The sequence below is a fragment of the Seriola dumerili genome, unplaced genomic scaffold (assembly GCF_002260705.1).
Source record: "Seriola dumerili isolate Sdu_G_001 unplaced genomic scaffold, Sdu_1.0 BDQW01003285.1, whole genome shotgun sequence".
Lineage (NCBI taxonomy): Eukaryota > Metazoa > Chordata > Actinopteri > Carangiformes > Carangidae > Seriola > Seriola dumerili.
Genome location: NW_019177540.1, coordinates 8,554 through 26,041, shown reverse-complemented (window position 1 = coordinate 26,041; position 17,488 = coordinate 8,554). Strand labels below are relative to the sequence as shown.

At 42.1% G+C, this 17,488-nt stretch overlaps 5 protein-coding genes across 5 annotated transcripts; all 5 read right to left on the bottom strand.

Moving 5' to 3' along the window:
- Nucleotides 1-2,098: 2,098 nt before the first annotated feature.
- LOC111239629 (protocadherin beta-16-like) lies at nt 2,099-4,574 on the bottom strand. Its single transcript, XM_022769509.1, has one exon. The coding sequence runs from the start codon at nt 4,487-4,489 to the stop codon at nt 2,099-2,101; it is 2,391 nt and encodes a 796-aa protein (XP_022625230.1). The 5' UTR covers nt 4,490-4,574.
- Nucleotides 4,575-5,070: 496 nt separating this feature from the next.
- On the bottom strand, nt 5,071-7,485 carry LOC111239630 (protocadherin gamma-A2-like). The gene has a single exon (XM_022769510.1). It carries the CDS (start codon nt 7,483-7,485, stop codon nt 5,071-5,073), a length of 2,415 nt encoding a protein of 804 aa, XP_022625231.1.
- A 162-nt stretch (nt 7,486-7,647) lies between these two features.
- On the bottom strand, nt 7,648-10,603 carry LOC111239626 (protocadherin gamma-A2-like). The gene is made up of 3 exons (XM_022769507.1): nt 10,259-10,603; nt 8,232-8,984; nt 7,648-7,671 (listed from the first exon to the last, which is right to left on the bottom strand). Exons 1-3 carry the CDS (start codon nt 10,601-10,603, stop codon nt 7,648-7,650), a joined length of 1,122 nt encoding a protein of 373 aa, XP_022625228.1.
- A 584-nt stretch (nt 10,604-11,187) lies between these two features.
- LOC111239625 (protocadherin beta-16-like) lies at nt 11,188-13,662 on the bottom strand. Its single transcript, XM_022769506.1, has 2 exons — nt 13,317-13,662; nt 11,188-12,032 (listed from the first exon to the last, which is right to left on the bottom strand). Exons 1-2 carry the CDS (start codon nt 13,660-13,662, stop codon nt 11,197-11,199), a joined length of 1,182 nt encoding a protein of 393 aa, XP_022625227.1. The 3' UTR covers nt 11,188-11,196.
- Nucleotides 13,663-14,264: 602 nt separating this feature from the next.
- LOC111239624 (protocadherin beta-18-like) lies at nt 14,265-16,655 on the bottom strand. The gene is made up of 2 exons (XM_022769505.1): nt 16,327-16,655; nt 14,265-15,039 (listed from the first exon to the last, which is right to left on the bottom strand). The coding sequence occupies exons 1-2, from the start codon at nt 16,653-16,655 to the stop codon at nt 14,265-14,267; spliced, it is 1,104 nt and encodes a 367-aa protein (XP_022625226.1).
- Between the last annotated feature and the right edge of the window lie 833 nt (nt 16,656-17,488).

Here is a 17,488-nt window from a genome sequence, read left to right as displayed (position 1 = left end):
ACTGAGTGGAGGAGAGCCTCCATCCTGAGCTTTGACGCAAACATGTAACTCTTTCGTTTGCTCATAGTCAAAGGACCGCACAGCAAGTATCTCTCCACTCTCTGCATTCACAGAAAAATAAGCCGAGGCTGACATCCCATTCAGTTGGCTATCCTCAAGAAAATAGGAAATGCGCGCATTGTTCCCAGAGTCTTTGTCATTGGCTTTGACAGAGAGGAGTGACATGCCAGGTGAATTGTTTTCAGTGATGAAAGCATTCAGGTATTGTTGTGGGAACATTGGGGCGTGGTCGTTTACATCTGATATTCTTAAATGAATTGTTTTGTTTGTTGAATAAGGTGGAGAACCCTCATCCATTGCTGTTATTGTTATGTTATAGTCAGGCACTGTTTCACGGTCTAATACATCGTCAGACATCAGGCTATAGAAATTAGTCGATGATGACTTGATTTTGAAAGGTAAATCTAGGCTAATAAAACACTTAACTTGGCCATTTTTACCCGAGTCTAAGTCTTTGATATTGAGCATAGCTATAACTGTATCTGGAGCCGAATCCTCTGGTATGGGATTAGAGAGGGAGATGATGCTTATGACAGGGGCATTGTCATTTACGTCGGTCACTTCAATTAGCACCTTGCCCGTGTCTCTCAACCCTCCTTTATCTGTAGCTTCTACATCAATTTCATAATGCTTGACTTTTTCGTAATTTAACTCACCTCCCACGGTCATTTCCCCGGTGTGGGAATCTATATTAAACACAGATGATGTAATGTCTGTATTTTGCGAGAATGAATACACTAACTCTCCGTTTGTTCCCTTATCAGCATCCGTGGCACTAACCTTTAAAATGACAGTGCCCCTTGACGCATTTTCAGGAACTGTCACTCTGTAAAGAGACTGGCCGAACACAGGTGCATTGTCATTTGCATCCATTACAATAACATTAATTTTAACAGACCCTGATTTAGGGGGGTCGCCGCCATCATATGCTGTTAGCGTTAGTTTATGTTCCTCTTGATTTTCTCTGTCTAACAAGGTCTGGAGAACCATTTCAGCATATTTAGTTCCGTCAGGTCGAGATAGCATATTTAATTTGAAATGATCTATAGGACTCAGTTTATACGTTTGGAGAGTATTCAACCCAACGTCTGGGTCTCTGGCGCTGTCAAGAGAAAACCGCGCTCCCCTAACAGCCAATTCACTAATTTCAAAATTCATTTCCCTCTTGGCAAAAACCGGAGCATTGTCATTTATATCAAGGATTTCCACGTCGATGCGGTGGAGCTCCATAGGATTATCCAGTATTATTTGAAAATGCAGAGAGCAAGGAGACACTAGCCCGCATCGCTCCTCTCTATCTATCGTCTTGTTAACTACAAGTGTCCCTTTATCCAAATTAAGACCGACGTACTCACTGCTGTCCTCGGTAAATATTCTAGCCCGCCCAGATTTCAGCCTCTTAACATCCAAGCCCAAATCCTGAATGATATTCCCGACAAGGGAGCCCGTCGCCATTTCCTCAGGTATAGAATAACGGACATGTCCGACGGTTACTTCTGCTACAAAAATGCAGAGAAACAACAGCTTCCATGGACATATAAAACCTCCACCCATCATGAAAAATTCCATGCACAATCGAAATGGATTTAAAAAAAAACACCGCGTCAGAAATATTTTGTTGCGAGCTTATTAGTGGGGTGTCTTTGTACAGCCACTTCCGATAGAAATAAAGCTGTACAACAGAGAAGGGAGGACTTCTCTTTAGAAAGGGATTTTATTTTCCTCAAACTAATCAACAGCGGCACTTAGGGACGTAAAAAGAAATTGCAGAAATTTATAAAACGTGGTTCAATATCTGTCTTCTTCTCAGAGCACAGGAAAACCAGATAGATAGATAGATAGATAGATAGATAGATAGATAGATAGATAGATAGATAGATAGATAGATAGATAGATTGATAGATAAATAGATAGATAGATAGATAATAGATAGATAGATAGATAGATAGATAGATAGATAGATAGATAGATAGATAGATAGATAGATAGATAGATAGATAGATGTAATGCTAATGATGTTGTGTCTCTGTCCATGGTACTAAACCTCTATAGGAGAGTCTGGTTCATCCAGGATGCTCTTTTCATTCTGTATCCGCTGCATCATCCCTGTAGAACTGGGGTCCATTATCAGCACGTTCTGACTACCAGCTCTGCCAAACTTACAGTCACTCTTTCTGGAGTCAGTTGTCCTGCACACCTCGTAATTGTACACGTGTTGGAGAGTCCCCGTTCCCAAAGTGTCTGAGTAACGTGGTGGATAATATGGAATCACAGGGAGATTGGAGTGATACAGGATGCGAGACTGTCTCCATCTGTAGATTTTCACTGATATAATAACCACTAAACACGTGATGAAGAGGAAGGAAACTACAGCCAAAGCCAACACTAAGTAAAAAGTCAGATTGTCATTGTACTCCTTGTCGTGTGTAAAGTCAGTGAACTCCGACAGCACTTCAGGGAAGCTGTCCGCCACCGCCACGTTAACAATGACTGTAGCTGAACGAGAGGGCTGCCCGTTGTCCTCCACTATAACAGTCAGTCTTTGTTTCACTGCATCTTTATCAGTGACTTGGCGGATAGTTCTTATTTCTCCATTCTGTAAGCCCACTTCAAACAGCGCCCTGTCTGTGGCTTTCTGGAGTTTATAGGAGAGCCAGGCATTCTGTCCAGAGTCCACATCAACAGCCACCACTTTAGTCACCAGATAGCCCACATCTGCTGAACGAGGCACCATTTCAGCCACCAGAGAGCCACCAATCTGGACTGGGTACAGAACCTGAGGAGGGTTGTCGTTCTGGTCCTGGATCAGTATTTTCACAGTCACATTGCTACTGAGTGGAGGAGAGCCTCCATCCTGCGCTTTGACGCGGAAGTGGAAATCTTTGATCTGCTCGTAGTCAAAAGAGCGCACTGCATGGATGACTCCACTATCAGCACTAACGGACACATATGAGGAGACTGGCACTCCGTTAACAGAGGAGTCCTCCAGTATGTAAGAAACACGGGCATTCTGGTTCCAGTCAGCGTCTCTGGCTTTCACTGTGAATATAGAGAGGCCTGGTGTGTTGTTTTCTACAATGTAGGCCTCATATGAGCTCCTCTCAAAGACAGGCATGTTGTCATTCACATCAGAGATCTGTAAGGTGAGAGTGACGCTGCTGGAGAGGGAGGGCACTCCCTCATCAGAGCAGGTCACTGTTATATTATACTCAGAAGCTCTCTCTCTGTCTAATTCACAGTCTGTCACTAAACTATAGAAATTATTGGTTGTTGACTTCATCACAAAAGGAATATTATTATTCATAGTACACTGGACCATACCATTCTCACCTGAGTCTGCATCCTGAATATTTATCATTGTTACAACAGTACCGGGATTGGCAGCTTCTGATATTATGTTTGATTTTGACATTATATGAATATCGGGTTTATTGTCATTCATATCAGTGACATCGATCATCACTTTGCAGGAGTCAACTAGTCCTCCATCATCACTTGCACGAACGTTTATCTGAAATGCTCGAGCTTTTTCATAGTCAACATTTCCTTTCAGCCGAATTTCACCACTTTCATCATTCACTTCAAATAACCCACGTGCATGATCTAAGATACTTGAAATTGAATAAGTTATTCTACCATTAGATCCATGATCTGCATCTGTAGCAATAACTGTCAGTACAGCTGTTCCTACTGGTGCATTTTCTTTAATGGAGGCTTTATAAATGGGCTGTGTAAAAACAGGAGCATTGTCATTCACGTCTAAAACAGTGATCAGAATCTGCATTGTTCCTGTCATCTGCGGCTCTCCCCCGTCTACCGCCGTCAGAACTAAAGACAGGTGTTCATGCTTTTCTCTGTCAAGAGGTTTCTCTAAAACCATTTCCACATTTTTCGTTCCACCTGCTTGATCATGTAATTTAACAATAAAATTGTCTCGTGGTTCAAGTCGATATGTTTGCAGTCCATTTGAACCTACATCAGGATCAACTGCACGATCTAATATGAATTTAGCCCCACTAACAGCGGATTCACTGATTTTAAATCTGACGTCGTTCTTTTCGAAGGATGGAGGGTTATCATTAACATCTGTGATTTCAATAGTCACACTGTAAAATTCCATCGGATTCTCTAATATAATCTGAAAATGCAAAGCGCAAGGCGTCTTTTGTCCACAGAGTGCCTCTCTGTCTATTCTATTTTTGATAAGGAGGACTCCTCTTTCGTTATTCAGCTCAATATATTCGTCACTGTCTGGAGTAAAAATGCGAGCTTTACCAGATTTTAGTCTTTTAACATCTAAGCCAAAATCCTTTGCCATGTTTCCAACTAGAGAACCTTTTGGCATTTCCTCAGGAATGGAATAGCTGACCTGTCCGAGCACCGAGCTGAGAGACAGAACCGACAAAAACAACAGTACTTGCCCTCCCATTGTTCTGTCCGACGTTATCCCAGTGTAAACAATCGACGCCTTTTGGACATTAGTCTTCCCAAATTTAAAAGTCAACAAGGGTTTCAAAATATATTCCCGACACGAAAAAGGATTCGACGTCCTGTATCTTCGGTAAATTCCGGATGGGGCGCTTTGCTTCTGACTCCTTCTCTCTCTAAAATAAAGACATGATGGGAGGGACAAAGAGTCTGCGGAAAATCTCATACAAACTGGCCAACAGCGGCACTCTGAGTTCATAAAGTCAAATTGCAGCTGAAATGCACACAACAAATCGACATGCTCAGATTGAGAATAAAAAAAAGAGAAAAAGATCTCCTGTGAGTTCGCAGTGCTGTGTGACACAACAGTTAACCGAGAAACTCACTGGAACCTAAATAAGGAACAGGGCATGTAAATGTTGGATGTAAATTAAATTTTGTAAAATATAGATGACACCTTAAAAAGTCGAAACAAAACTAACTGGAAAAATGGTTTTAAACATGGAATCATGTCGCTCTCCAAGGTGCTGAAATTAAGAGGAAAGTGATTTAAGGGCGTGATTTCAACAGAGGAACAGACAGCTAGAAAATTCTAACCTCTAGAGGAGAGTCTGGTTCGTCCAGGATGCTCTTTTCATTCTGTATCCGCTGCATCGTCCCTGTAGAATTGGGGTCCATTATCAGCACGTTCTGACTACCAGCTCTGCCGAACTTACAGTCACTCTTTCTGGAGTCAGTCGTTCTGCACATCTCGTAATTGTACACGTGCTTCAGAGTCCCTGTCCCCAAAGTGTCTGAGTAACGTGGTGGATAATATGGAATCACAGGGAGATTGGAGTGATACAGGATGCGAGACTGTCTCCATCTGTAGATTTTCACTGATATAATAACCACTAAACACGTGATGAAGAGGAAGGAAACTACAGCCAGAGCCAACACTAAGTAAAAAGTCAGGTTGTCATTGTACTCCTTGTCGTGTGTAAAGTCAGTGAACTCCGACAGCACTTCAGGGAAGCTGTCCGCCACCGCCACGTTAACAATGACTGTAGCTGAACGAGAGGGCTGCCCGTTGTCCTCCACTATAACAGTCAGTCTTTGTTTCACTGCATCTTTATCAGTGACTTGGCGAATAGTTCTTATTTCTCCATTCTGTAAGCCCACTTCAAACAGCGCCCTGTCTGTGGCTTTCTGCAGTTTATAGGAGAGCCAGGCATTTTGTCCAGAGTCCACATCAACAGCCACCACTTTGGTCACCAGATAGCCCACATCTGCTGAACGAGGCACCATTTCAGCGACCAGAGAGCCACCAGTCTGGACTGGGTACAGAACCTGAGGAGGGTTGTCGTTCTGGTCCTGGATCAGTATTTTCACAGTCACATTGCTACTGAGTGGAGGAGAGCCTCCATCCTGCGCTTTGACGCGGAAGTGGAAATCTTTGATCTGCTCGTAGTCAAAAGAGCGCACTGCATGGATGACTCCACTATCAACACTAATGGACACGTATGAAGAGACAGGCACTCCGTTAACAGAGGAGTCCTCCAGTATGTAAGAAACACGGGCATTCTGATTCCAGTCAACGTCTCTGGCTTTCACTGTAAATATAGAGAGGGCTGGTGTGTTGTTTTCTACAATGTAGGCCTCATATGAGCTCCTCTCAAAGACAGGCGCGTTGTCATTCACATCAGAGATCTGTAAGGTGAGAGTGACGCTGCTGGAGAGAGAGGGCACTCCCTCATCAGAGCAAGTGACTGTTATATTATACTCAGAAGCTCTCTCTCTGTCCAAATCACTATCTGTTACTAAGCTATAAAAATTATTAGTTGTTGACTTTAACATGAAATTGTTATTATCATTAATGACGCATTGGACTTTTCCATTTTCAGCAGAGTCTGCATCCTCCACGTTTATCATTGTCACGACAGTGTTAGGTTTTGCGTCTTCCGATATTAAATTTGTTTTCGACATAATATGAATATCAGGGCGGTTGTCATTCATGTCTAATACATCAACTATCAGTTTGCAAGAACCAGTCAGTCCTCCATCATCACTTGCGCGAATATTAACCTGAAAATTTCTTGCCTTTTCATAGTCAAGTTTTCCATTCAAGGTGACGTCGCCACTTTCCTTATTTATTTCAAACATTCCACGGGTATGATCTAGCATACTTGAAATTGAATACGTTATCCTACCATTAGATCCGTGGTCTGCATCTTTGGCAGTAACTGTCAGTACAGCTGTTCCTACTGGTGCATTTTCTTTAATAGAGGCTTTGTAAAAAGACTGTGTGAAAACAGGGGCATTGTCATTAGCGTCTAAAACGGTGATGTGAATCTGCATTGTTCCTGACATCTGCGGCTCGCCGCCATCCACCGCCGTCAGAACTAAAGAAAGGTGTTCACTTTTTTCCCTGTCCAGCGGTGAATTCAAAACCATCTCAACATTTTTACTGCCATCTCCTTGATTATTCATTTTCAGAGAAAATATATCAGTTGGTTTCAAGACATATGTTTTTAAACCATTTCCCCCTACATCAAGATCAGAAGCCCTATCTAAATTGAATGTAGTGCCACTAAGCGCAGACTCGCTGATATTAAATTGAACATTGTCCGTGATGAAGGTCGGAGGGTTATCATTTATATCTGTGATTTCAACAGTGATACTGTAGAATTCCATTGGATTTTCCAATAAAATCTGAAAATGCAAAGCACATGGCGTCGTTTGTCTACAGAGCCCCTCTCTGTCTATTCTCTCTTGAATCAGGAGGACTCCCAGTTCTCTGTTTAGTTCGACGTATGCTGTGCTATCTCGTGTAAAAACGCGAGCCTTCCCGGACAGTAGTCTTTTGACATCTAAACCTAAGTCCTGGGCTATGTTGCCAACGAAAGAGCCTTTAGGCATTTCCTCGGGAATAGAGTAGCTGACCTGTCCGAGCACCGAGCTGAAGGAGACGATTGAGATAAACAACAGTACTTGCCGTTTCATTGTTATGTCCGACATCGTCTTAGCATAAAATCCTTGCGTAACCTTTCAGTCACCTGTTATATGTGCTTGTCATAAATCCGCTGTCAATACATAGTCTTAAAATCCGCTAAGAGAAGGAAGAAATAGCCGTTCAATAACTCCATGTTTGATTTCTGTTAGATCCCCCGTGTGTGTGCTTCATTGTATCTCCCCGTCTCGCCTCTAGCTCAAATACACGGAGTTGATGGGAGGAACCACAACATATCTGCTGTAAAATTGATACATACTGGTCAACAGCGTCCCTCTGAGTTCAAAGTCAAAATTACACGAGAAATACCAATAACAACCATATGACTAGTAATTGTGAGACAGAATTAAAACATATGGAAAAAAAGATTCTGGTAAGATTAAGAAATCAAGAGATAAATAGTTTAAATAGAGAAGAAGGCGACGGGTGAGGGTGTATTTGAGACGGTGCAAGTTGAAATTACAACACCTCTTATTACCTATAGTTTTTTTTCTTGAAACTAGAGAGAATACAAATCGATTTAAATTTTTAACTATCATATGAAGGGTTGACATGAAATAATCATTTTTTAAAATGACAATTAGCTTAATATCTAGTAAGATTTAACCTCTAGGGAACGGCCTGCTTTTAGTCGCTAACACTGTCTCTGTCCATGGTGCTGATTGCAGATTTTTTATTCACGGCAAAATTTTATAGCTTCATACATTACATGTGACACACAAATTACAGGTGGAATGAACTCCAAATAACCAACCTCTAGAGGAGAGTCTGGTTCATCCAGGATGCTCTTTTCATTCTGTATCCGCTGCATCGTTCCTGTAGAATTGGGGTCCATTATCAGCACGTTCTGACTACCAGCTCTGCCGAACTTACAGTCACTCTTTCTGGAGTCAGTCGTCCTGCACACCTCGTAATTGTACACGTGTTGGAGAGTCCCTGTCCCCAAAGTGTCTGAGTAACGTGGTGGATAATATGGAATCACAGGGAGATTGGAGTGATACAGGATGCGAGACTGTCTCCATCTGTAGATTTTCACTGATATAATAACCACTAAACACGTGATGAAGAGGAAGGAAACTACAGCCAGAGCCAACACTAAGTAAAAAGTCAGGTTGTCATTGTACTCCTTGTCGTGTGTAAAGTCAGTGAACTCCGACAGCACTTCAGGAAAGCTGTCCGCCACCGCCACGTTAACAATGACTGTAGCTGAACGAGAGGGCTGCCCGTTGTCCTCCACTATAACAGTCAGTCTTTGTTTCACTGCATCTTTATCAGTGACTTGGCGGATAGTTCTTATTTCTCCATTCTGTAAGCCCACTTCAAACAGCGCCCTGTCTGTAGCTTTCTGCAGTTTATAGGAGAGCCAGGCATTCTGTCCAGAGTCCACATCAACAGCCACCACTTTAGTCACCAGATAGCCCACATCTGCTGAACGAGGCACCATTTCAGCCACCAGAGAGCCACCAGTCTGGACTGGGTACAGAACCTGAGGAGGGTTGTCGTTCTGGTCCTTTTCACAGTCACATGCTACTGAGTGGAGGAGAGCCTCGATATCCTGCGCTTTGACGCGGAAGTGGAAATCTTTGATCTGCTCGTAGTCAAAAGAGCGCACTGAATGATGACTCCACTATCAACAACGGACACATATGAAGAGACTGGCACTCCGTTAACAGAGGAGTCCTCCAGTATGTAAGAAATACGGGCATTCTGGTTCCAGTCAGCATCTATGGCTTTCACTGTGAATATAGAGAGGCCTGGTGTGTTGTTTTCTACAATGTAGGCCTCATATGAGCTCCTCTCAAAGACAGGCGCGTTGTCATTCACATCAGAGATCTGTAAGGTGAGAGTGACGCTGCTGGAGAGGGAGGGGACTCCCTCATCAGAGCAGGTCACTGTTATATTATACGCAGAGGCTCTCTCTCTGTCTAAATCACTGTCTGTCACTAAACTATAGAAATTATTTGATGTGGATTTCAGTAAGAACGGAATTTTATCATTTATAAAACACTGAACTTTACCGTTTTCACCCGAGTCTGGGTCTTGAATGTTAATCATTGTAACGACTGTGTTGGCGTTGGCACTCTCTGATATAATTGTTGATTTAGACATGATTTTAATCGTTGGTTCGTTGTCATTTATATCAACCACATCAACGATCACTTTACAAGAATCCGTCAGTCCTCCATTATCCCTTGCACGTACATTGATCTGAAAATTTCTTTTCTTTTCATAATCCAAAAGACCAATCAACCTCACCTCACCATTTTCCTCATTTACTTCAAATATATGTCTGACGTCATCTAAAGTGTTTGTGATTGAATAAGTTATTTTACCGTTTAGACCATGATCAACATCTGAAGCACTGACATCAGTCACAATCGTGCCTTTTGCAGAATTTTCAGCCACTGTACCTTTGTATATCGGCTGTGTAAAAACAGGAGCATTATCATTGACATCTAACACCGTGATGAGAATCTGCATTGTTCCTGACATCTGTGGCTCTCCTCCATCTACAGCTGTTAACACCAAAGAAATAAACTCATTCTCCTCTCTGTCCAGGGGTTTTTGTAAAATCATTTCAACATTCTTCGTACCATCCGCTTGGCTGTGCAGTTTAAGTAAAAAATGATCAGTTGGTTTGAGTATGTAGCTTTGAAGACTATTTGTACCTACATCCGAATCCACTGCTCGTTCTAAATCAAATTTTGCCCGTACAACTGTAGACTCGCTAATAATGAACTTAATTTCATTTTTTTCAAAGGTTGGCGCGTTATCGTTAATATCTGTAATTTCAACTGTTACACTGTAAAATTCCATGGGATTCTCCAAGACAATCTGAAAATGCACAGCGCACGGTGTTGTATCACCGCACAACGCCTCTCTGTCTATTCTCTCTTTGATAAGGAGGACTCCTCTTTCGCTGTTCAGCTCGATGTATTCTCTGCTATCGCCAGAATAAACATGAGCGTTGCCCAACTTCAGTCGTTTAACGTCTAAACCTAAATCCTGAGCTATATTACCGACCAAAGAGCCTTTAGCCATTTCCTCCGGAATAGAGTAACTGACCTGTCCAAATACCAACCGAAGACAGACGATCAAAATAAACAACAGTACTTGCCGTTTCATTGTTTGGAATTGTCAAGGCAAGAAGGAAAAGCAACCTCGTAAAATTCGTTAGAAAGATGGCAAAGGCAGTAAAACAAAAAAGAAGCAAAAGTAGTCCTCAAATTATCAGAGAAATAAAGACAGTTGTGCCTCGTCGCGTATATTGGCCACTATACAGAAGACAATGCAGTCTGCGCCTGCCCTTTCTCTCTAATACATCGAAATGGAGAGGCGGTACTGCTATAAATATACTACAACTGCAACAGACTAGGCAACAGCGGCCCAATGAGTTCACAAAGCAAAACTGCAGTAAAATAATCTATGTTGTGAGATGGGACAAGTATAAAAAGATGAGGAAATAATTTACGAATGCGGGGATTAAATTGTTGTACTATGTAGCCCTAGTTAAACATTTTTTTATCAGGATATAATTTAAATGAGTTGAATTTCTTTTTTTTTTAATATCAGAATATAATTTAAATGAGTGGAAAAAAAACATTTTTTTAAAAACTAAATAATAATCAAAGTAAGGGGATAAAAACTGACCATTTTCTGTCACGTGGAGTAAAATGAAAGTGTAAATCCCCCATAATGCTCTCCAAGGTGCTGAAAAATTACCAAATTAATTTATTCAAATGTTGTAACAATGGGATTAAGTTCGTGTGATGTAACAGCTTTCTAACCTCTAGAGGAGAGTCTGGTTCATCCAGGATGCTCTTTTCATTCTGTATCCGCTGCATCGTCCCTGTAGAACTGGGGTCCATTATCAGCACGTTCTGACTACCAGCTCTGCCGAACTTACAGTCACTCTTTCTGGAGTCAGTCGTCCTGCACACCTCGTAATTGTACACGTGTTGGAGAGTCCCTGTCCCCAAAGTGTCTGAGTAACGTGGTGGATAATATGGAATCACAGGGAGATTGGAGTGATAAAGGATGCGAGACTGTCTCCATCTGTAGATTTTCACTGATATAATAACCACTAAACACGTGATGAAGAGGAAGGAAACTACAGCCAGAGCCAACACTAAGTAAAAAGTCAGGTTGTCATTGTACTCCTTGTCGTGTGTAAAGTCAGTGAATTCCGACAGCACTTCAGGGAAGCTGTAGGCCACCGCCACGTTAACAATGACTGTAGCTGAACGAGAGGGCTGCCCGTTGTCCTCCACTATAACAGTCAGTCTTTGTTTCACTGCATCTTTATCAGTGACTTGGCGGATAGTTCTTATTTCTCCATTCTGTAAGCCCACTTCAAACAGCGCCCTGTCTGTGGCTTTCTGCAGTTTATAGGAGAGCCAGGCATTCTGTCCAGAGTCCACATCAACAGCCACCACTTTAGTCACCAGATAGCCCACATCTGCTGAACGAGGCACCATTTCAGCCACCAGAGAGCCACCAGTCTGGACTGGATACAGAACCTGAGGAGGGTTGTCGTTCTGGTCCTGGATCAGTAGTTTCACAGTCACATTGCTACTGAGTGGAGGAGAGCCTCCATCCTGCGCTTTAACGCGGAAGTGGAAATCTTTGATCTGCTCGTAGTCAAAAGAGCGCACTGCATGGATGACTCCACTATCAGCACTAACGGACACATATGAGGAGACTGGCACTCCGTTAACAGAGGAGTCCTCCAGTATGTAAGAAACACGGGCATTCTGGTTCCAGTCAGCGTCTCTGGCTTTCACTGTGAATATAGAGAGGCCTGGTGTGTTGTTTTCGACAATGTAGGCCTCATATGAGCTCCTCTCAAAGACAGGCGCGTTGTCATTCACATCAGAGATCTGTAAGGTGAGAGTGACGCTGCTGGAGAGGGAGGGCACTCCCTCATCAGAGCAGGTCACTGTTATATTATACTCAGAGGCTCTCTCTCTGTCTAATTCACTGTTTGTCACCAGGCTATAGAAATTACTGGATGTGGACCTAATTGTAAATGGTATATTTTTGTCAATCACACACTTGACCTTCCCATTTTCTTCAGAATCAGGATCATTTACACTCATCACAGCTACCACCGTCTTGGAAGGGGAATCTTCTCCAACTGAATTGGATGATGAAATCATATTTATAACGGGGCTATTGTCATTTATGTCACCTACATCAATGATCACTTTGCTTGAATCAGACAGACCTCCTCGATCAACTGCTTCTATATAAATTTCATAATTCCTGGCTTTTTCAAAATCAATAGGCCCCTCTAATATAAGATGACCATCTTCAGTGATTTGGAACAACTTTGAAGTGCCAATCATGCTGTTACTGATCGTGTAGCTAACCTCTCCATTCGAGCCTTTGTCTGCATCGGAGGCACTCACTTTGGTAATGATTGTTCCTTTGGGGGAACTTTCTTTCACACTTGCTTTGTATACAGTTTGCGTAAAAACAGGAGCGTTGTCATTCACGTCTAGCACAGTAATATGAATCTGCATAGTGCCAGACCTTTGCGGCTCTCCTCCATCTACAGCCGTCAACAGTAATGATGTAAACTCCTGTTTCTCTCTATCCAGAGGTTTTTGTAAAATCATCTCTACCTTTTTAAAATCATCAGATTGACTATGTAATTTAGTTATAAAATTATCATTGGGCTTTAGTGTATAACTCTGAAGACCATTCAGCCCGATATCAGGATCTATTGCATTCTCTAGCATGAATTTAGAGCCGATGACCGCAGACTCGCTGATTTCAATGTTTTTCTCTTCCTTTTGGAATGTAGGAGCGTTGTCATTGATATCTGTGATTTCAACAGTAATCGGGAATATTTCAATCGGGCTTTCTAAGGCAATCTGGAAATGCAACGCGCAAGGCGTTGTCTGGCCACAGAGAGCTTCGCGGTCTATCCTCTCTTTGATAATGAGGAGTCCTTTTTCCTTGTTAAGCTGTATGTATTCGGCGCTGTCTCCCGTGTGAATACGAGCTCTACGCGCTTGAAGCCGTTTAACTTCCAGACCTAAATCCTGAGCTATGTTACCGACCAAGGAGCCTTTAGCCATTTCCTCGGGAATAGAGTAGCTGACCTGTCCGAGGGCTGAACTGAGACAGATGACCGAGAAAAACAACAGTACTTGCCGTCTCATTGTTCTGTCAGACATCTCCGTCGAAACAAACTAACGTTTACTCCTCTCTTTTGATATCAGCGGTACTGATGCAAATGAAATCCCCTAAGTGTCAGTTTAACCAACAACTGACGGTAAAATTATTCCAGCTTGATATTCCATGCATTGTGTTTCATCCACCGGCGACTGTGCGTTTATGTTTCAGAGTCCTTCACGCTTATGAGGAGACAAGGGGGTGTTCTAGTATAAATGTGTAATAAAACGTCGAGACGCTGGTCAACAGCGGCCCACTGAGTTCACAACATGAAACTACACGAGTTAAAGAGAAAAATACAGTTGCCTCTGTTGTTTCTTGTCTGGTTACTGAATAAACTACCAAACAACACAGACTACTGTTTCTGTTTTATTGTGCGGTGTTAAATAGCACGATATGTTCCCCAAACAAATACTTGATCTAAAGTGAATGATGGAAAGATACTTATATTTAAAACGAACATATAAATAAAGAAAAAAAACAACAAAAAATAAAACAAGAGGGATTGTTCTTTCGCTGTCCAAGGTACTGAAACGGTATGGGCTGTAAATGACATCACTGGATAAATACATTTAATTTTGAGTTTGAGCAAAAGAACAGTTAGTCAAACCTCTAGAGGGGAGTCTGGTTCATCCAGGATGCTCTTTTCATTCTGTGTCCGCTGCATCGTTCCTGTAGAACTGGGGTCCATTATCAGCACGTTCTGACTACCAGCTCTGCCGAAATTACAATCACTCTTTCTGGATTCAGTCGTCCTGCACACCTCGTAATTGTACACGTGCTGGAGATTCCCTGTCCCCAAAGTGTCTGAGTAACGTGGTGGATAATATGGAATCACAGGGAGACTGGAGTGATACAGGATGCGAGACTGTCTCCATCTGTAGATTTTCACTGATATAATAACCACTAAACACGTGATGAAGAGGAAGGAAACTACAGCCAGAGCCAACACTAAGTAAAAAGTCAGATTGTCATTGTAATCCTTTTCGTGTGTAAAGTCAGTGAACTCCGACAGCACTTCAGGAAAGCTGTCCGCCACCGCCACGTTAACAATGACTGTAGCTGAACGAGAGGGCTGCCCGTTGTCCTCCACTATAACAGTCAATCTTTGTTTCACTGCATCTTTATCAGTGACTTGGCGGATAGTTCTTATTTCTCCATTCTGTAAGCCCACTTCAAACAGCGCCCTGTCTGTGGCTTTCTGCAGTTTATAGGAGAGCCAGGCATTCTGTCCAGAGTCCACATCAACAGCCACCACTTTAGTCACCAGATAGCCCACATCTGCTGAACGAGGCACCATTTCAGCCACCAGAGAGCCACCAGTCTGGACTGGGTACAGGACTTGAGGAGGGTTGTCGTTCTGGTCCTGGATCAGTATTTTCACAGTCACATTGCTACTGAGTGGAGGAGAGCCTCCATCCTGCGCTTTGACGCGGAAGTGGAAATCTTTGATCTGCTCGTAGTCAAAAGAGCGCACTGCATGGATGACTCCACTATCAGCACTAACGGACACATATGAGGAGACTGGCACTCCGTTAACAGAGGAGTCCTCCAGTATGTAAGAAACACGGGCATTCTGGTTCCAGTCAGCGTCTCTGGCTTTCACTGTGAATATAGAGAGGCCTGGTGTGTTGTTTTCTACAATGTAGGCCTCATATGAGCTCCTCTCAAAGACAGGCGCGTTGTCATTCACATCAGAGATCTGTAAGGTGAGAGTGACGCTGCTGGAGAGGGAGGGGACTCCCTCATCAGAGCAGGTCACTGTTATATTATACGCAGAGGCTCTCTCTCTGTCTAAATCACTGTCTGTCACTAAACTATAGAAATTATTTGATGTGGATTTCAGTAAGAACGGAATTTTATCATTTATAAAACACTGAACTTTACCGTTTTCACCCGAGTCTGGGTCTTGAATGTTAATCATTGTAACGACTGTGTTGGCGTTGGCACTCTCTGATATAATTGTTGATTTAGACATGATTTTAATCGTTGGTTCGTTGTCATTTATATCAACCACATCAACGATCACTTTACAAGAATCCGTCAGTCCTCCATTATCCCTTGCACGTACATTGATCTGAAAATTTCTTTTCTTTTCATAATCCAAAAGACCAATCAACCTCACCTCACCATTTTCCTCATTTACTTCAAATATATGTCTGACGTCATCTAAAGTGTTTGTGATTGAATAAGTTATTTTACCGTTTAGACCATGATCAACATCTGAAGCACTGACATCAGTCACAATCGTGCCTTTTGCAGAATTTTCAGCCACTGTACCTTTGTATATCGGCTGTGTAAAAACAGGAGCATTATCATTGACATCTAACACCGTGATGAGAATCTGCATTGTTCCTGACATCTGTGGCTCTCCTCCATCTACAGCTGTTAACACCAAAGAAATAAACTCATTCTTCTCTCTGTCCAGGGGTTTTTGTAAAATCATTTCAACATTCTTCGTACCATCCGCTTGGCTGTGCAGTTTAAGTAAAAAATGATCAGTTGGTTTGAGTATGTAGCTTTGAAGACTATTTGTACCTACATCCGAATCCACTGCTCGTTCTAAATCAAATTTTGCCCCCACCACCGCAGATTCACTAATTATGAATCTAATTTCATTTTTTTCAAAGGTTGGTGCGTTATCGTTAATATCTGTGATTTCAACTGTTACACTGTAAAATTCCATGGGATTCTCCAAGACAATCTGAAAATGCACAGCGCACGGTGTTGTTTCACCGCACAACGCCTCTCTGTCTATTCTCTCTTTGATAAGGAGGACTCCTCTTTCGCTGTTCAGCTCGATGTATTCTCTGCTATCGCCAGAATAAACATGAGCGTTGCCCAACTTCAGTCGTTTAACGTCTAAACCTAAATCCTGAGCTATATTACCGACCAAAGAGCCTTTAGCCATTTCCTCCGGAATAGAGTAACTGACCTGTCCAAATACCAACCGAAGACAGACGATCAAAATAAACAACAGTACTTGCCGTTTCATTGTTTGGAATTGTCAAGGCAAGAAGGAAAAGCAACCTCGTAAAATTCGTTAGAAAGATGGCAAAGGCAGTAAAACAAAAAAGAAGCAAAAGTAGTCCTCAAATTATCAGAGAAATAAAGACAGTTGTGCCTCGTCGCGTATATTGGCCACTATACAGAAGACAATGCAGTCTGCGCCTGCCCTTTCTCTCTAATACATCGAAATGGAGAGGCGGTACTGCTATAAATATACTACAACTGCAACAGACTAGGCAACAGCGGCCCAATGAGTTCACAAAGCAAAACTGCAGTAAAATAATCTATGTTGTGAGATGGGACAAGTATAAAAAGATGAGGAAATAATTTACGAATGCGGGGATTAAATTGTTGTACTATGTAGCCCTAGTTAAACATTTTTTTATCAGGATATAATTTAAATGAGTTGAATTTCTTTTTTTTTTAATATCAGAATATAATTTAAATGAGTGGAAAAAAAACATTTTTTTAAAAACTAAATAATAATCAAAGTAAGGGGATAAAAACTGACCATTTTCTGTCACGTGGAGTAAAATGAAAGTGTAAATCCCCCATAATGCTCTCCAAGGTGCTGAAAAATTACCAAATTAATTTATTCAAATGTTGTAACAATGGGATTAAGTTCGTGTGATGTAACAGCTTTCTAACCTCTAGAGGAGAGTCTGGTTCATCCAGGATGCTCTTTTCATTCTGTATCCGCTGCATCGTCCCTGTAGAACTGGGGTCCATTATCAGCACGTTCTGACTACCAGCTCTGCCGAACTTACAGTCACTCTTTCTGGAGTCAGTCGTCCTGCACACCTCGTAATTGTACACGTG